The sequence below is a fragment of the Symsagittifera roscoffensis genome, chromosome 4, assembly GCF_963678635.1.
Source record: "Symsagittifera roscoffensis chromosome 4, txSymRosc1.1, whole genome shotgun sequence".
In the NCBI taxonomy this organism is placed as follows: domain Eukaryota; kingdom Metazoa; phylum Xenacoelomorpha; order Acoela; family Convolutidae; genus Symsagittifera; species Symsagittifera roscoffensis.
This window is the reverse complement of record NC_087065.1, coordinates 13909650-13930616: the sequence shown is the minus strand read 5'-3', so window position 1 is coordinate 13930616 and position 20967 is coordinate 13909650. Positions and strand designations below refer to the sequence as shown.

The window sequence follows — 20967 nt, the reverse complement described above, 5'->3', positions numbered from 1 at the left end:
TTGTCTATTTACTTGTGTGTGTATAGCGCATGTATTATAGATTCCTTTTAAGAGTGAGAAAAGAAATCCTATAAAGTTAAACATTGCGTATAAAATAGTTAATTTTTCTAAGATGTAATAGGGCCATCCTAGAAAATCAAGAATTTCATTTTTGAGTGTAACAAAGCTAAAAATATTTATAGGTGAGATATCTTGTGGTCGGTATTTTTCACCGTTGAGATATATATAGTCTTTAATGTCTTCAAAATATCCGCTATAATCTTGTGTATAAATGTCTGCAAATCCTGCTGTTTCGGCAAGTTTGCGTAAGTTTTGGTCAATTGATTGTCTTTGTATCGTGTCTATTTGTGTTAATAATTCTTGGAATTGTTGTGTTCTAATGTGATGTTGTATATCGGATTTTGAATATATTCCAATTGATTGTAAGTCAATATTTGGGTTTCGAACAATAGCTCTAATGCTTTCAGGTGAAAATTTTTTGAGTGATTGCATTAATGTGGGATATGGGGTAAGAAGGTAATATTTATCTTCATCAGGGTTCAGTTGTACTACATTGTGGCTATTTTCTGATCCACATGGGACTGCGGTATCCCAGAAATAGGTTCGTTTTGAAAGAGTGTCAACGAAGTGTACTTTATTCTTATAAAAGATAGGGATTCTTTTATAGCATCGTTTATCTTCAAAAACATATAGTGGTGATACTTTTTTGGTACAGGTATAAAACCATAAAATGTTTCCTTCATAGTCTAAAAAATTTGATCTATTGCCTGATAATAAATATCCTGCGTAGGGTATTTTTAATACTGCTAATGCAAGTGATTGTAGGATTTGTGTTCTTTCTAATTCGCATAGTTGGTGAAGTGTTTCTAATTCAGAGAGTGACATTTCTTGAAAAATTCGGCTAATTGTGTAGTCTAATTTCATATCTAAGTGAATATCATAGTGGATATTACCGAAATATGTACTATTCATTAGTGATAGTTCTTGTAAACGTGTGCTTCTAGTGTCATGGGGCTTTAGATGTCCACCGGGTTGACCATTACTTTTTTGAAAATTAACTGGTATATATGATGTTCCTTCGTTTGGAGGATGACCTGTGGCATATGGGTCGATTTTTATTTTTCCAGTGGTCATGTCGAATCCTTTTTCGTATTCAACTAATATTTCAGAGTATTGTGTTTTGTGAAGTGGGTTTCTGTATTTACATGCAAGTTCTGTTTCTTGATATATTTGAAAACGTGTCAATTTACTTTCTACATTGTGTATGTTCCCAAAATTAGAACTTTGTTTTCGTGATGGGTTTACTTGTTCATATGGAATGGACTGTATAAAATATTTTTCGTGAAATTTTATCATACGAGCGTGTATTTTTGCTACTTGAAATGTTGTGCATGTGTCTTCGGGGAACCAAACAATTGTTGCTTGTGTTCGTGTTGTAGGGTCACAATAGCCTTGATCGTTTTTACAAGGTAATCTAATTCCTTGATAGATCATTGTGTTGTCTGATAAATCGCGTGTGAGTTGTATTTTTTCGAGTTGTATTTTCCAATCGAAAAACATTATTTCTTGATATCCTTTATTTTTTGTGTCTGCTTTGCAGTTTTATGGGTTATTTAAACCAATATGTGGTATCCAGTGTTTATCGTGTATGTCATAAGTTAATCTTCCGTGTGCGCCGTTGTATGGATACTTTTCGTCTATTTTTATATGTCCTTGATATCTTTCAAGTTCTGCTTGATGTACAGAATCTGAAAAAACTTGGAAATATACTAAATTTCTATCTGTGTTTTTATTTTTTGTGATATTTAGTCTGAGTAACTCGTTTTTACAATCTTCGGGATTGAGATGTAAAAGTCGTTCTATATTACTCTGGTAGAATGATTCGTGGTCAAGTCGGTTTTTATTTCCATTTGAGACTTGTGAACAATGTACTTTCTTTTCAGAAAATGTTGCTGTGAATTTTTATCCTATAACTGTTGTTGCTCGGGCTTTTGAATAAAGTGTCGCTATTACATTTGTTGTTTCTATGGCTTGTGGTTCTGTTTCGCATTGTGATACTTGATTTATTGCATGTTTGTTTAGTGTTTTTTGTTTGTTTTCGTCACAATCGTAATGTGTTACTAATAAATCTTGGGGTCCTGTGCGGGGGGAAGGGTTTATGTTTTGATTGGAGATTACTAGAAAAAAGAGTTGGAGAAAAATCAATATTTTTAGAATATACATGTGTATGATAATCCTGAGTATGGGTTATATAATGTGATGTAACCAATTGTCTTTTTAGTATATCTGTCGTATTTGTATATCACTTCAGTTGTTATAAATGGTGGTGGTAGGGATTGTGCTGTTATATTTGGTGGATTTAATGGATAGGGATGTTGAGTAATGTTGTTTAATTTAACCGTGATTTCAAATTTTAATTGTAGACTATTCTGTTGGAGTATTTGGATGTTATGAGCACGAATGTCTTCGTGAATGTCTTGTCTATATTGTAGTCTATTTAGTGCCCAGTTATGGAGTCAGTTACTTTCTAGGTGTTGTCCAAATAATGGTGGAGGTGCTGTGAATGTATTCCAGTCTAGTCTTAAAGGAATATTTGTTTATGATTGTTCTCGATATCTAGCGTCGAGGTTATTTGGGAAATTTAAGTTAAAAGGTGGTGGTGAAATCTGGCTTATTGATGGTGTTGATGGTAGTGATAATGTTTCTGGTAGTGATGAGGATGTTCTTGTATCCGTAGAAAAATCTATTGGATCATTGATTAAATTTGGTTCACCTTGTGTGAATTAATGTGTTGTCCAATATGGTAGTCGTGATGTTTGGTTTGTAGGGTTAAAGGGATTTTCACGTATTTGTTCAGATGTTGGTGTTGAACCTAAGTAATCTGAGGGTAGGCTTGAGGTGCTACGTTGTGAAAGAAGCGTAGGGGTTTCTGGTAATATACCAATGGGGTTTTCTGGAGTACCTTGTGATGGGGATTGGGGTCAAAATGAACTCGGGGAGTTTGAAAATTTCTGTTTCGTCGAGGATGTATAATTTGTCTATTTATTTCTACTGTATTTTGGTTTTGACTAGGATTTCGTATACTACTTAATTCTTGTGGTAATGTTGGGTATAAGTTATATGTTGGTTCACTTAGAGGTGCTTGTCGTTGAACTGGTTCTAGTGGTTCTGATAAGCGAGCGTGTCGTTCTTCAAAGGTATATGGGTTATCTTGAAAGGAAATTCGTGTAGATGTTTGGGGGTTTTGGGTAGTTGAAGGTGGTGTTGGGTTTTCCTGGGATGATGTCGGTGAAGACTGACTGTGTGATTGTTGGTTAGCAATTTTTGATGGTTTTTGATCTATTCTTTTAGTGAAAAAATTTATGTTTATTGTAGTATTCTTCTAGAAAAAGAATTAGGAGGATTGTTGCTAGGGCGAATGTGATAATTGCTTTCTTTATACATTTGCATATGGTCAAGATGAGAGATGATAGAAATGTTATAAAAATTACAAATAGTAAGAAAATATCTGTTCTACTAAAAATGGTTCGTATCATTTAGATAAGTTTTGTGAATCGTACCTGTGGATATAGTCAATAGCTTTTAAAAGCTGGAGATATAGTTCAAATATGGAATAGAAAATTAAAAAAATATTGCAAAAAATGATTAAGATTATTATAAAAGATTCAAAGGTATCAAAAAGAAATATGATGAAAAGTTTAAATATTATGAAAAAGTTTGCGAGAATGTTTAGAATTATGGTAATTGGTCGAGAGAAGAGCATTTAAGAAATGGCTTCTCGATCGAATATTTTTTGTTGTTTGAGGCAATTTTCAAGTGTGGTCGAATTATTTATTGGTTTTTTGACAAGTGGGTCGAGTTTTGTGAAAAATTGTTGGGGGCAAATTTTATGGTGATCGGGAGGTCTTCTTTTGTCTTTATTTTCATTTGTCAAATGATCTGGGTTATTTTTGAGATTTTTATACTTTAGGCTAATTAAAATGGTCGTTCTTTTACTTTAGGCTAATTTAACATATTTGTTTGGGGGGTATTTGAGGTCTGAGTTGGGGAAATATTGTTGATCTTTGGTTTATTAGATAAGGGAGGGTTATGATATTATGGTGATATTTATTTTAGTTTTCAAGTTGGAATGGTTTGCTTATTTTTGACCTGGAGGTCGCAAAGTTATAGTTATAGATATGCCTGGAGTTTAATATCGCTCGTCTAGTTGATCTGTGTTAGAGTTAGAGAAGGTGACGGATTGGATGAATCCTATTGGCTAATTATGAACTAGAATCGTTGCGTGTTTGTCAGCATGTTATTTTGAAAAATGAAAGTTCAAAATATTTCAGAGGTGCAAAAATTGTCAAATATAAATTTAAAGCTGTTTTTGAAATTCGACTTTCTTTAATATTTTAGATTGTGGAATGAATGTTTTATAGTTTTTACGTGGTTGATTTCTAAGTCGTGATGACTCTCTATGTTCTGATTTGTCGATTTGTTCTTGAGGTATTATTTTTTCTATCATTTTTCTATTTTTTCTTTCTTTTTGTGGTGTATTTTGATCTAGCTTTTTTGTATTGTTTTTTGTTGTAGTTGATTTTGTATTTTGGTTTTCGAGGTGAATGTCATGTTGTTCCTTTGTTTTATTTTCCGTATGTGGGTAATTTTGAATAACTTTTAAACCTGTGAAAGAATACAATTGAGTTAGTTCGCGTAGTGCGTATTCTTTTGGGTAATAAGGTAATAGGTTGTTTCGATGTTGAACAATTTTTTTTTGTTCTGAGTCGGTGATTTTATATGTGACATCAGTGGGTTTGGCAATTATTTGGTATGGTCCTTTACGAAGGGGTTGTAATTTTTTAGAAATTCCTTTTTGAGTGTTAAAATTGGGTATTAAAACAAATGTTCCAATTTTTAAATCGGAGGCTGGTGTAAAGCGTGAATTTATTTGTTCATTAATGTTTTGCCTTTGTAACAACTTTTTTGTTACTCTTTGGTAAATTTCATTGTGTTTTTTATCTCTGTTTAAAATCCATTCGGTGTGTGTACCGGAGGCTAATTTAAGAATTTGTGGGTGATGAAAATGATCTTCATCGTGTGTGTGTAGAGGTAGATTATAACAAATTGAGTCTTTATTCGGTTGACAATAACTTTGTGCATTTTTATGAGAGTTTGCTGTAAACATAATCGGTTTGCGTGGCTTTTGATTAAAAACCATTTCATATGGTGACATTCCTAGAGTTGTCGTGATTTGTGAATTATATGCTAAGGGAAATAGTTTTACATCTGCTGACCATTCGGTATATCTTGCATCATTTCCATTGATGATACATCTAAGATATTCTTGTAGTGAACGGTTCATACCTTCGACTAAGCCGTTTGTCCAAGGTGCGTGAGATGTACGTGGTTTGTGTTTGATATTATATAGATGACATAGTGTGATGATTTCATTATTTATGAATTCTGTACCGTTGTCTGTAACTAAAATTTCTGGTAGTCCGAATTTAGCTATCCAGTGTTCATAGAGTGTTGTGTAAGCGTAATAAGCGTTACAATGTGGTACTGGGTTAAGTGCTACATAATGTGTAAACGCGTCAACAATTACCATAATGTAGGAGTTTCCTTCGGATGAGGGTGAAATTGGTCCTTTTGTGTCAAATGAAATACGGTGGTTAAAGTACAAACTTTGTCCTTTGAAATCTTGTTTTTGAGCTATTTGTTTTTGATTTGGATAAGGTTTATTTAGTTGACATACTATACAATCATTGCATAGTACTTTTATCCAAATTGGTGCATTTGGAAAATAAAAGTTTTGTATGAAATTTGAATATGTTTTCTCTGATCCAGAGTGTCCTTTAATGTTTTGTGTATGTGAAATATTAAAAGCTATAAGAATCATACTTAGAGGGAGACAGGGAACTGTAGATTCATTTAATTTGTATTCTAGAAGGTCTGTGTTTTCGTTAATTGTTGTATTATTAAATTTTCGAAAATATCGGAGGAGTGTTTTATTTCCTAAAATAGTTGTATCTGCCTTGACGGGTTTAGTTTTATATTTGTGCCATGATTTTAGTTGTCTAATTACTGGGTCAAGATTTTGATATTGTTTCAAAGTATTAATTGTAATTTTATCTGTTGGGGGGAGAAAAATGTTTTCTATTTCTAATTTAGATAAAGGAATTGTATCAAGTGGGTCATGGAGGTCAAAAACTTGATTTATTGTGTATTTTGAATCGTTTGTTTGTGGTCCTGATAAATTTATTTTGTCAGTTAGGTTTTCTTTTTCAATTAATGGAAAAAAGTCTTTTTTATGCGGGTGTTGTTTTACTCTTTTTTGTTGGGTGTTATTTTTTATCCATTGTGAGTATGGAATTGGTTTGAAAGTTGATGTTCCAAGTAGATCAACTTCGTAGTGGTTATTTTGGCAATCTAAATAAAGTGGAAAGTGTTGTAGGTTATTTATCTGTGATTGTTCAACTTCGGTTTTTACTGCATATTTGCATTCTAGTCGGGGTGATGTTTCGTTTTCTGCAAGGTAGAATTTTATATTTTTGGGTATTTCTACTGTAGTTTTACGTGTAAGTAATTCAGGTGGTGTATTTCGACTTAAAGTGTCTGGTAATGCAAGATTATTTCCTGCTGTCCAAATTATATGTAAGTTTGGGAATTTCATTAGAATTAATTGAAATCTATAAACTCGGTGATTTGGATTAGATTTTTGTGTAAAGAGAAAAATGATTGGTTTGTGATCTGTGAATAGAACTGTTGGATGTTTTGATCCAAGTATCAGAAATTCATATTCTGTTAGTGTGTATATTATGGCTGTACATTCTCTCATTAGAGTTGAGAGTCGTAGCTCTGCTTGAGTGAATAATCGAGAATTTGCTGATATAAGATTCATTTTGTTTGTGCCATTGTGTGATTGTAATAATGCTGCGCCGATGCCAAAATTCGAAGCATCGCACATTGCATAGAATGGTTGATTTGGATCTGGAATTGTATTCGAAATTTGTTCAGTTAGGAGTTTTTTAACTTCTTCAAATCGTGCTTGATGTTCTGTGTTCCATTCAAAATTATTTTGTTGTCTAAGTATATTATAGAATGGTCTTAGGTATAATTACATTTTATAGACATATTTGCTTAAAAAATTTAACATTCCAAGGAATTCTTGGATTTTCTTTTTGTTTGTTGGTGGTTGGAGTTTTTGAATAGCATCAATGCGTGATTTTAATGGAGTGATTGTTTTTCTTTCTATATTATGTCCTAAGAATTTAACTCGTGTTAGAAAGAAGTGTGATTTATCGGGGGCGGCCTTCAGATTTTCGTTCTGAAGTATTTTGTGATAGTGTTCTAAAACTTTAAACATTTCTTCTTTTGTCTGTGATTGCATAAAAACATCGTCTAAATAAGTGATTGCAGTTTTCTTGAGTATTAGTGGTCTAAAAATTTTGCTCATAAAAGCTGAAAATGCTGCTGGTCCTATGGATATTCCATAGAATAGGCGGTTGAATTCATATTGCTGATTTCCAATAACAAATTGTGTTAAGCGTCGCGATTGTTCATCTAGTGGCATTTGATTATATGCACTATTCATATCTTCGGTTGTAAAGTATTTTCCGTTTATTTTTGTTAAAATAACTTGTATTGGTTCAATAGGCCAATTGCATTTTGATTCGTCTATTAGTGAATTAAGGTATCTAGCGTCTAGAACTATTTTTAATGATTCTCCTTTTGCTAGGATGATAACAGGGTTGATAAATGTGTTACCTTTTGGTTGTTCTTCTTTCTTTACCGGTGAGATAATATTGTATTGTTCTAAAATATCGAGTAATCTGTTTACTTTATCATGTAAGTGAATTGGTACTTTACTTGCTCTTTGTTTTTTGAAAACTGCGTCAGGTTTTAGTGGAAGGTGTAGTGATGAGCTGATTTTGCCAACATCAAATTTAGATGTTGCATAGACTGATGAATATTTTATTAGCTGTTTGGCTAATTTATCAAATTCGTCTTGTGTTATTTGTGAATGTTGAAAGTTAAACATTGTTAAAAACTTCTGTTGAGTCTCTGTGTAGTTACTTATATTGAAGGTAGGTTTGAAATATGGAGTTTTTGTGAAATAATCTGTATTTCTTTTTTCATTACTTATTATATTATTTATGGATAATTCTTCATTAAGAATTGTGGATTGACAAATATCTAATAATTGGAGTATATTATTTACGCGGTATTCTTTTTCGTGTATTGGTGATATCGTAGCGTTGGTTTCGCAATAGCCTAAAAGTCCTAAAGGTAATGTTACTTGATAGGGTGTATTGATGTATACATGTAGAGATATAATATCTGAATTCGAGTTTTTCAAATATTTTATGGATGAGATTGTGATTTTGAAAAACTTATGGATAGGTTTGAATTCAAAGTCTGACATATAGAGTTGTTGTTTATTTTGTTTTTTATCATATTGGTGAACTTGTTTTATTGAAAAATTATTTATGTTTCCTGATAGTGGTTTCAGGTGTTTTCTTTGTTGGTTATATATTGGATAAAATTTTGAAAAGAATGGTGGTTGTTTGTTTAATCTTTGGAAAAATGTTAGGGATGTGTCTTTTGTTTTTGTGTATTTATCTTTGATTAGTATTTTACTGTTTAAGATGTTGATTGTTGGTATATATTTAGAGATAAATGGTATTCCTATGATATTGTGTTTAATATCAGTGATATGAAATATTTGTTTAAATGGTTTATTTAAAATTTTATTCTGCTCCATTGTTCTTGTGGGGAGAAGAATTAATTGAATTTTTCCATAGTTTACCAATGTTGATCCCTGTGCTGTTGCTAGTTTACTGGAGGTTTCAAGAGGTGTTAATTTTGGGTGTAATGTTTTTATCTCATTCCATGTGGGAATGTTTATTATGTTTGATTCTGCTCCTGAATCAATTAAAAAATCAGTTTCAAGATCTGGTGGTTGAAATTCTTTGTTTCTTGGACTTTCTAAAAGAAATGGTATTGTCCAAATTTTTTCTTTAGGTTGTTCTTTTTGTATATTTTGATAGATGTGATTTGTGTTCAAGCATTTTGTTTTGTCGTTTTCATTGGATTGGTTTGTAGTGTTGATTTCGTTAGTTTCTTGTGCCGTTTGTGTGGAATGGATGGGTTCAATATAATAATTGTGAAGGAGTTCTAATTGATTTTCATATATATGTGATGAAAAAGGTTGTTCATATATGATAGGTTCGTAGTCATTTTCGACTGCTATCATATTTATGGAGGTAGTGTTTTAGGTATCACTTTCTGAATCTGATGATTCACAGTTTATTTGATTCAGTTGTAGCTCGTTATTTCCTGTGTCATCAATACCTGGGGGTCTGATGTTGTTTCTGGATTTGATTGTACTTGATTTATATTTCTTTGATGTTTAGGTGTACTACTTCTGTGGCGATTATTAGAATTTTTATAATGGTTATTATTCCTGTGTGGTGATTGGGAATAATTTCTATAACGATTATTATAACTTGAATGTCGATTTTGTGAATTATTTCGTGATCTGTTTTGATAATTATTGTTTGGTCTGTTATAGTTTGATCTATTATATGAGTTATTCCTTGATCGATTGTTCGGGTAATTCTGGTTTCGGTTGTTTGAATAACTTCTATTTCGATTATTGGAGTAGTTTCTATTTCTATTGTATGATGAGTTTCGTGATTGATTGTTTGGATAGTAATTATTCCTTGATTGGGAATTAGATCTAGAAACAAATTGTGTTGTGTTCGAATTTGATCTGGAGTAGTTATTTCGACTATTTGGTCTATTGTAATGATTTTGTGACGAATTTTGTGTATTTCTTCGTTCTGGTGATCTTCCTCTATAACTTGAGTTATATGGTGATTGAGTTCTCGTGTAGTTGGTATTGTTCGGAAGTGGTTTTCCTGAACTGTTGTTGCTGTATACATTTTTGTTCGGTAGATTTTGATCTTTCTTCATATATTGGTAGAATGATTTATTCGGTTCTTTATATTTTTGTGGTTTGTTTTGATTGTCCTGTTGTTTTTGTCTACATTCAGAAATACTATGTCCGTATCGTCGGCAATAATTACACCATTTTTTGAAAGATGGTTTGCCTTTAAAGTTTGGATGTTTTTCGTAAATATTGAGTATTTCAGTGATTTTTTCAACGAGGTCTGTATCTGATTCCTGTATATTATTGATATTTGTGGTATTTGTTTCAATTCGGTTAACATATTGTAATTTCTGATTTTCTGTTTCTTCAAGTTTCATTGTGATTTCCGCTTGCTCTAGCTTGTCTACTAGTTTTCGAAAATCTAAATCGGGCTCTCGAATTGAGGAGGGATGGGATGCTCTTTTTTTTATTGCTATTTTCCTTAATTGAGGTGTTAAGGTCATCATTAAAATTTCTGTCATTTTTGTGTTTTTATAATCGTGTGTATTTAATGAATATGCTTTTCGAACTAGTGTTTTGATACGTACTGCTAATTGTTTGATGGTTTCATTTGGTAATCTGCGAATTTCATTACATAAAACTCTTTGTTGTTGTTTGTTACTTTCGGAGTCAAACATTTTTGAAAATTCTTGTGTAAATCTCTTCCAATTTGATTTTATTTCTATGGGCAATACTGAAAACCATTTTTGGGCTGCGCCGTCTAGGGTTGTCTGTATCAACGCTGTGCGTCGATGTATCCAGTTTTGATGTAGTGGCGTATTAATTGGTTCAGGTCCTATATTTAAAATTAAATTTGCTGTTACTGCATTTAAATAATCTTCTACAGAATATTCAGGGTCTGTTCCTGTGAATACCATTAATGGTTTGTTTGATGTTATTGATGATCCACCCATAAGGTATGGATTCATTGTCATTTGTAATGATTCTGCTGCATTTGGCATTTGTGAAAAATTAGAAAGTTGATTTTTTGTTATTTCGTGTTGTTGAAGATAATATGGAAGTGGTATTTCATTTTGCATTTGTGTTGGTTGATATGAGTGTGTAATCATTGGGTTTTGTGGCTGAATTGGTTGAAAAGATTGTGTATTAATTGAGTTTTGCATTTGTATTGGTTGTTGATTTTGTGTATCTATCTGGTGTGGAGAAAAATTTCTATGATGTGTATATGGTTTCTGCATTCCTTGTCCGCGATATTCTTGGGTATATGGTGCAAATATATCTGGTTGTAAATGATCATCATCAGAGGATAGGTAATCTGTTTGATGAGGTGCTTGTTTTTTATTTTTATTCTGTTGAAAGAATGGGTAATTTTCACTATGATCCTGTGGAGGATGTGGATTAGCTTGAAAATTTACTGAATTGGTTGTTGCCATTGGATTATTCCAATATCGAGATCTGATTTGATTATTATTATTATTTCGTGGAGGATAGTTTGTTTTTGATGAATGTGTATAATTATAATTATGTTCCGCAAAATTGTTTCTTGTGAATGTTCTGCGTGTTTTTGACGGTAAGGTCATGGGTCTATATGTTTGGTAATCCATTTGTGAATATTTTGGAGCAACCGAAGGTTTAACGGTTGATTGTAAGGTTACCTGTGCTAGCGAAGTGTTTGTATTTCTTGGTGTTGTTAAATTTGGACGTATTGGTGAAATACTTTGTTGTGTAGTTGTTGTTGTTTGGACAATTTCTTCATTTATGAAGTGTGATGGTGTCTGAATATCTTGTTGAGTGAGATTTCTAGTTCCATTAAGGTTTTCATTGTGTATGACGGTCGAAATTAAACTGTTGTTTCGAGTATCAGGTAAAAATGTATTGTAGTTTAATGGTGTTGCGTCAATGGTTAATGGTACTACTCTTACATAATCTCTTATATAAGATATTGTACTTATTGCTTGACTTGCAATTGATTGTGGGATATTTATAAATGCATAATGAGACCATTCGGGGTCCCAAACGTAGTCTGACTGTTCTGTGATGGCGGTATCATCGTTTGAATTTTGAGGTCTAAAATTTTTTCTTGCTTGTGAAATTAAATCTATATTATGTGTGAAATAATCTATTATAAACCATGCCAAAATTTTTTGTAAGTCATGTTTTGTATGTTGTGAAACATCATCTTTAGTGAAATTTTCTTTAATTATATTTAGAAAAGATGAAAATAGTGTGATTTCATGTCGTACCCTTATATGTTTAGATGTCTCTGTCGGTGAGACATTTGAGATTGGGATTTCGTTTTCTAATATTGAGATATAACTATATATTATTGCAAAAACTTCATTAGTAAATATGGAGTTTGCTCTTTGTGAGTTATGATATTGTATGCTTTTTATGTATTCTGAGAATACTTTTGAAAATTCTAAATCAAGGTCGTCTGTTTGAATTACATATTTGCGGTGATTCGGATTTGGTGAGGTGAATTCTATGGTGTAGATTCCGTAGTGTTGTGTCAAATTACATATATCTTTCAGATAGTGATCAATAATTTGTCTTTTGATTTTTACATCTGGGAACTCTGTTTTACATGGGCTGATTCCGGGTTCAAACAAGTTTAGTAGTAAATTCTTGCAAAGTATGTGCTGTCCTCTATCATTGGGTGCATCTACGAGGAAGGGGAAGATATCGTCATCATCTGGACTATCTTCACTTGGAGTGTGTGTTTGGCTCATTTTTTCGTTTAATGACTGTTAATAGGTAATTATCGATGTGTCTAATTGGTTGATTCCAGTTATATAAGTGTACTGGTTTGTGTTTATATTGCTTTTTTATTCGTCTTTTTCCTCTTTTTGATGAATTTGAAGTTGTTTCTGAGTCGGAAAAATATAATTGATCGTGAATGGGACAATTTTTATCAATTGATTCTTTTAATTTATAAAGTTCGTCTAAATTGCTGGCTTCTGATTCTGAAAATGCGTTTCTATTTTTGGAAAATCTTTTTCGTGTTATTTGTCTTTGCTTAGTTATTATTTTTCTTTTTAGTGTTTGTCGTTTTGTTCTAATATATCCAACTGTTTGTGTATGAGGTGTGATTACAAGATCGTATTTTTTGTTATCTATTTCACAGTTGTGTAAAACGATTGTTTGTTTGTTTCCTAGACTTTTAAATGACATAAGGTTTAGGATGACGGATGCAAAAAGTTGTTAGATGATTTCTATTTTCTTAAATTGTTAGTCCTTACGATTTTTTGGTTAGCGTAACCTGGGTCTATTTGTTCAGGGTTGGAGAGAAAAGTATATCGATTCCGAAGAATGATTTTTTACTTTCTCGTGGCTAGTATAAGCTAAGGTGTTAACTTACTTAATCTTACTTAGGGGTAGTGATTGTGTTCAAGGGTTGGAGAATAGTAAATCGATCCACAAGGTTCAGGTATAATTAGAACGCGAGTAGTTCGTTAGATACTATTTCAAACTTACTAAGCCTAAGATTTATCCTGGGTTTGTTAAGAGGGGGGATCAAGTGAAGGATGAATAACCGAAGTTCTTCACTGTTTATCCTAATTTGAATGGTTAGTTTTGTTGAAAAATTTCTATTAGTCTTGGGTTTTTAGAAAGGGTTGGATAGTGAATCGACGTTTCAGGTCGTTAGACACTAGTTAAGTGGGTGGGGGAGAACAAAATTGTTCTTTTTGATCCAAGGATAGGCCTTGATGATCAAGTTTTAAATTTAATCAAATAGAAAATGAATTAAGATCCAAGGATAAGCCTTGATGATCTGATTTTAAGTTTAAATGATTTTAAGTTTAAAATGATTTAATTAGTGAGCTTATGATTGCTGTTATGTTTTAGGTGATGAAGCTGGGACAATTGGATGATTTATGATTACTAACAGTTTATTGTCATGCTACTAATTTTTATTTTGATTTTTCAATAAATATTTTCCAAACATGTTTTATAGAATACTGCAGAATTTTAGAAAAACCATCTGAGATCTTTTTATCAATCGTTATTGTATATTAATATTTTGTTTAGCGCCTGAAATGATCATGAAGATTGACTTCAAGATTTAAGTTTGCAAATGAAAATCTAAATTCATTGCTAATAAGATTCTAAATATAAAAGTTTGTGTTGGCTTTTGCCGTACTATCATATAACTATTTGGTAAGTTTCTACTTTGTCGTATGTCGTCTCTGGTTCGAGGTCTTCTTCCAATTCCGGGTAGTTCTCTTATCGTTCGGAATATTGGCTTTGATCTATTGAGTCGTAGAGACATTTCGATTAAATTATCGTCGTGTAACATTTTAAAAATGTTTTGTCTAAATTCTAATCTATGTTTGGTTAATTCTAAGCTATTAAGGTTTTGTTCGAGACTTATGGTCGCACCAGATGAGTTAGGACCGATGTGGTTAACTCATAGAGTAATTTCGGATAGGGTACACCGTCTGCTCGTCACGCTATCTTATTTTCGGCCGGATAGATTCGTGCAACTTCTTAGTCTAATACCGATCCTAATCTTACTCTTATACTATCTAGTCTCAGGTTGTTTAACTAGTCTCTGCTAGGCTCAATAGATCTAGGGTATACTGGTTTATTGCGGCTGCTGAAGTCTTCTTGGAGAGTCAACTAATTTCTAAGTTAAATTCAAATCTCTCTGGTGCTGAAATTACAAGTAATTCCAGCACTTACAAATAAGTGGGTTGTTAGTTTGATGGATCATGATTGGTTAATATTAAATACTTTACAGTGGTAAAATATCTAATTTATCCAATCATAAAATGTAGTTTAGATCAGGTTCCACTGAGTTTGTTTCTGGCATCGCAATATTGTTTTTCGGTATCAAAAGAAAAACATTTTTCAGCTGTCGAGAATTGATAAAGAAAGATGGTTTTCTTGAGTAGAGATGCATGTTTTTGGTAAACCTTTTGTAATAATAATCACCTTTTACAGACAAGTTGACCAAATTTCAAGAAATCAACTAAAAGACTGATTTGTCAGTAATTCATTTACCAAACTTGAGACCAATTAAAGGGCAATCGGACATTCATGGCTTTACCCTGTCAGAGCAGTCCTCTTGTTTTTACATTCAGACCTGTTTTACAATGAAACCAGCGTATGGGTTTGGAAAACTTGCAAAGCAAGTATACGGGCACTAGACTAAAATGCAGTTGGCTGAACTGCTCGATTAATGTTTCATATTTTCAATAGGCGAATTGTTCATGCGTGGCAATTGATCTGAACTAATAATTGGGTGGGGCCAACTAGATGGTTATATTAATATGCCTAAAATTTAAGCATTTTATTTTGATATTGTTCAACAAAAAATATTTGGGACCAATTTAGAGGTAGTCGGATCATTCGGGGTTTTGAAATGATATAGCAGTTTTTTTTCTGTTTTATTATGTTTTCCATTAACTTTTTTGGTTTTGGGATCTTATTTGTTTTGAGCAATTTTTTTGATGATTTATGGCTTTTAGGCACTTCAATTGATATTAAGAAGACGCCGGAAAAGTGTTTGGTTCGAAATTCTCAGTCAATCAGAATAACGTAAACCCTCAAGCAACACTAAAGCAAACTAAATACAGGCGCAGAAATTTGGATGTTAACTTAAGAAAAGCTCTATCTTCTGTGAATATGGCGCATTTCGCACCAAACACTTTACCCCATTTTGTTATGGGAGTTTGAGTGGAAGATGTGCCACTACAAGTAAGAGATGCAAAATGTGTGCAGACCATTTTATGCTAAACTTTTTCGTTATAACTGAAAAAAAAATTTTTTTTTGCTTCAAGTTACTTTTTTCGCGATCTAGAACAAGAAATTGTTGCGTGGGGTGTGTGGTGCTGGAAGTCTGCGGCTAGTGGCATTCACAGACAGGTACGGCTACTGTCCCGGAGAGACCATCTACATCACAGTCTCCTGCACCAATAACTCACTATTCACAGTCAGAAAAGTTGTCATCTCACTGCAACAGGTACTAACACGCCCACTACAAGGGTCGGATTTAGGGGGGGGGGGGAGCACGGGGGGGGGGGGGGGCGGAGGCGGCGGAGGTGGCGGACGCTACTATTCAGGGATTCGACCCCCTCACCATCCAAAGGTCCTCCCTCCTCTTTGGTATTATTTTGTGACAACCATTTTCGCCCGACCAGCCCTAAAACTTTTCTAAGGGTGCCGTGGGTGCCAATTATATAATAATTTTAAAGGGGAGCGCGCCCAAAAACGGCATGTTTGGCGTATTTTTTTTTTGAAAAAAAAAATTGTGAGAAAATTGTCGACCTTAGAAAATCGTCAACAAAAATTTTGAAAAGTTTTTGACAATCCGACCCCTCCCCTCAAAAAATCTCAAAAATTTTTAAAAAATCGGAAACTTTTTTTTGATCTTTCGTAGTTTTTTCTTCGAGCTTGAGTTACGCAAACATCTGCGGTCTGAAAATAATTTCAAGTACTATTTGCTACCAAATATTGTGATAATTTTGACAAATTCGAAACAGGAGCTCATTTAATCAGGTGAATATTTTTTCTCAAACACTTGTTTTTTTGCTTGTTTCCAGGTAAAATGAAAGATTTAAATAAAATAAACAGATGCACGAAAATTCTAATGTTTTCCCCAGCTGGTGATGTACACTTCATCGACTGGACATCGGAAGTGTCAGTGGAACTGTCTGCTGTCCTCCACAAAGGGGGGCTGCTCCAGACAGGGGGGAGTGTTTGGAGTGAGTCATCTGCCCCTCCACATTCCCTCCATCCCCATGACCTGTGGGGAACACAAGTGCAGATGCATATCCACATCCTATTCCATAAAGGCAAGTCATCTCTACTGCTAACAAATACGGTTGAAACTTGTCGCAACTATTATAGAAACTCGAGAGGCTAGGGTCTATAGCGGGCATATAGAACTTATAGAGTCTCTAGAAAACTCAAAAGTCAATGGTACGACCCGTCAAGTTTTACAAAGAGCTCAAAAACGAAGACGTTCATATCTGTAGTCATAGATGGCATTGAATCCACTTTTGACAGATCCACTTTCTAAAATCACTTCTTATTAGTACCATTGCGGCCATGCTGAAGTTAGTATGTGTTTCAGATCAAGTTCCGGATCCGTAAGGGGCTGGCGTATACGATTGATTTGCCAGTGGTGATCGGCAGCATACCAATCAGCATTTTTGCATCCCTCAAACACGGAATTATTCATCGTAAGGATCGGAATATATTCAAATTGGATCGGCTTTTCGCAGCAAAGAGCAATTTAAATAAATTTCATTTTGTGGCAAATGAACATGAAACTTCTGTGTTAATATTTATTTTGAAAAAAAAGCTGTCAATTTTGAACCCTTTCTGTCTGTTTTTGCCCCATCAGCCCGCCCCACCCACCTCGAATGTGTGATGAAGGGGGGCAGCATAGAGGACGATGATGACGTCACCAACGCATGTCCGGGAGACGCTTGTCAGTTGCACTGCTTCACCCCCGCCTACACCTACTACGACTGGAGGGGACACTACCCCGCCCCCCACAAACTACCCTACGTCATCACCGGAAACAAACTCCTCAAATATTGATGCGCCGAAAATTAATACGATGGAAAAAATGCATCCTTTTTAAAAATCTGTGTTCGATCCGTTCCTACTATTATATTTTATTTTTATTTCTCATTTCAAAGTACATTGCGACTTTTTTTTATTAAAAAAGAAATATCAGGAAAAAGTTTGCATTTTCAGGCATATACAATTTCAAGAGCGAAGATTTTGATTTTTCTGAACCAAAGTAGAATTTTTCACGTTGTGTTTCGTTTTGGTTTCATTAAGTACCTTCATACTATGAGTTGCATTCATTTGCGTTATCCTTGAAAAAAAAATTTGGTACGAGGGAATGGAAATGGTTTATCCAAGAAATGATCTAATTTTGTAAAACGCTTTTCCAGAATTGCATACTCTACTTGACAAAACCTACGAGAAAAACAGGTTTTTGTTCTTTAAAACACTTGCTTTCAAAGATTTTTCTGAAAAAAGAGACTTCAAATAAAAACAAGTTTTTTTCATAGACCACTATAGCAAATTATCCTAGCTAACCCTCTTTGAATTCGCGCAAACTGAATTGGTCTTTGTGAGAACGTTACTAAAATTGACTGTTTCATATTGTCGTGCAGTGCACAAATCCTAGTGCACAGGAGAAAAATTGGCGTTATTAGATTCGGTTTAAAAATTTTAGGAGCAAAAACCTGAACTTATGTTTTATGATATCCACTGGGGTCTTTTAAAACCAAAATTTTATCTACAGTTTTCACTTTTTGTCATGCATAACTTCGTTTGTTTGATATTTTCAAAAATTTCAACGTTCTTTATTCATCCGATTGCACTTAAATTTCTTTGTTAACCTGAGCTCACAGTTGTGAGACATTTAGTACATTAAGAAAAGCCGGATCCTCATCTTGATTCCATATGAGGAAACGCTTCCAAGAATTAATTATGACCTACAAGGAATAGTTCGGGCGATAGAAAACTTCATATACTATTTTATGACAAAGTATTTAATTGTTTTCGACCAGCAAGCCTTTTTAAGTGCACTAAGCGCATCAAAAAAATCAAAAACATTACAATCGAGGCTAGCCAGAGGGGTTGATAGAATATTACCATTCAGATGCCTTATTCTACATATGGCAGGATCAAACTGGGATTGACTGCCTATTCATTTAAAATTTAAAATCCCAGTCAATCCGATGGTATCAGCGACCGATTCTGATGAAGAATTTGAAGTTGCACAGATTACCGCGTCTATTTCAAAGCTAGAGAATTTGGACAAAATAGTGCTTAACACGAATTAACCACCAAAAACAGAGCAGCAAAAAAATCAAATCACACGAGAAAGGAAGAATGCAAACAATTTGATTCAATCCTAAAGTCACAATTGAATCAGCTACCATTCAAATTCGTCAGTTCAAATAAAACTTAGTCTGAATCAAATTTATATTCAATCAATGTCAAAAAATTGTTCGAATACCAATCTTGGAAAAACAAAAAATTTGAAACGAAGGAGAAAATAACCCTGACTGGAAAAATCAACAAAAAAAAACTATGGAGACAAACAAACGCAAGCGAAGAAAACAGAAGAAGAGAAAACCGGAGGACAAAACCAGCTGGAAGAAAAACACAATCTCACGTTCACTGTAAGAGTGCGCCAGAACTAGAGAAGGCGCACAAAAAACGACACGTGAAAAGGCCAGAGACATAGTAGCAAAAATAGAACAAGACTGTTCCGACTGCCTTTTAAAGTTTATGGAGCAGTAATAACATAAAAATCATTAACAAATTAAATGTAATAAGAAAGTGAAAAAATTTTTTCTTAAAATTTGAAATTTTTTCTATGAAAATCATTCTACCATATGAACTACAAAAGAATAGATTTTGCTCCTTGTAACAAATCAATAATGGCAAAAAAGTTTCTTTCGACCGATTTGGAACGATTTCCAAAACGGATTAAATCTCCGCTTACGCGTTAATAGTGCGAAATATATCGCGCGTTAATTGTCCCAAATTGGCCAAAATGGCAATCTTTAAACCACCATAACTTTACGAAAAACGATCACAGGTGAAATATTGTTTCAAATTTAAGCTCAGGACAACAATACCTTTTGAATGATAAAAAAATTCCATCAAAAATGGCTAGTTAAAAAGTCGAAATTTGTCTGAAGAAAAAAAACCCACCCCGAGCACAAATGTTCCGTTACTTTCGTATCGAAAGTCGGAGCAAAAACTGGAAAAAGATCTGAAAAAAAAACAATCGAAACAACAAGCCAAAAAAAACATAACACACCAAATAAATAGAACCAAATTTCATCAAAGAATAACAACAATTCCAAGTGAGGGACAGCTGGGACAAAAAAATTCGCAATAACAACGTATCAAATGCAGACAGCTCAAAAACTTGTATACAAATAGAGAAATAGATTCATGAGGGTAAAAACACTAAGAAGATTGATAGAGAGGTATTCGGACCATGCAAGAGAAATTACAAAAAGATTGTACTCGTCTTGAATGACGACAACCAGACGAAGTGGAAAAAGGCACAAGGGTCAAAGATAAAACTAGCGAGTTGAAACACCAGAACAATTTTTTCAGAAAACCATGACGCCCGCAACAACAAAAACACCAGAAAGGAAACTGGGCCTAACAGCAATTGAACCCGAAAGTTTTATTTCCATGAAGATTAAGTTTACGACAGAATAATGTCAACTGATTTCAACAATTGATAACAACCCAATTCCTATGATAAAAACAAACCAGAGCACGATGAAGGAGGAGGGCGACTCAACCCCACTCAACAGAAGCAAATTGAACAAAGTACTGAGACCATAAACGTCTGGGCGGTTGGTTGGTCGTCGGTGACGGGGTGGTCATCTTGATGCAATTACAAGACACTGTGTCACAGTGTGTTCATCTAACACATCCATGAACAGAGCAGAAGACATATGAGTCCTGCATATCCATCAAGCAAAATAGCAATGAGACAAAATTTCAAGGAGTGCCGAGAGCAAGGTCCTTACCTGAAAGCAGTAATAGACTAAAAAACCCCATTTCGATTTCGACATTTCCAAAGAACCTCACGAGGTGGTACCATTAGAATTTGCAAGACCGACGCCGGATGAACTAACTAAGGACGCATATATACTAATTACATAGATATGTTTGCATAATAACCAACAAACAAGAAGGTATCAAACTCAATGCAGACACTGCACCAAAATTATTGTGGACGTCATACACAAAAACCAGAAAAACTAGGTGTGACAAGAACAAAGGTCTAGGGCTCAAAAGTTTTGATGTAAGGACAACAACTTTAAGTTTTTTTGTACCATCGTACAATCATGGAGCGATTGGTTTAGTAGAACGTCTTATTCAAACGAAAAAGTAAAGCGGGAAGTAGTAAAAAACACCCAAAGAATAAGTCATACAAGCTAGCATCAGATGTGGCAGAACTAATCAAAAGCTTACGGCTGTTACAAAATATCATTGTCTCACACGCTGTTACAAAATTAATCACACGCTGATTATCTACGCTGTTACAAAATATCATTGTTCAACTTGCATATGGGAAGCGCCCA

General features: G+C 33.7%; 1 protein-coding gene across 5 annotated transcripts in view; it reads left to right on the top strand.

Annotated features, from left to right (window-relative positions):
* Positions 1-17494, top strand: part of LOC134843731 (arrestin domain-containing protein 17-like) — a 55487-nt gene extending 37993 nt beyond the window's left edge. For all 5 annotated transcript variants that reach the window (XM_063859983.1, XM_063859984.1, XM_063859980.1 and 2 more), the window contains 4 exons: positions 15681-15842; positions 16483-16674; positions 16956-17064; positions 17229-17494. In XM_063859983.1, coding sequence (XP_063716053.1) covers positions 15681-15842; positions 16483-16674; positions 16956-17064; positions 17229-17428 — 663 coding nt within the window. In that variant the 3' untranslated portion in view covers positions 17429-17494. The remainder of the gene's footprint in view (positions 1-15680; positions 15843-16482; positions 16675-16955; positions 17065-17228) is intronic.
* Positions 17495-20967: the final 3473 nt, after the last annotated feature.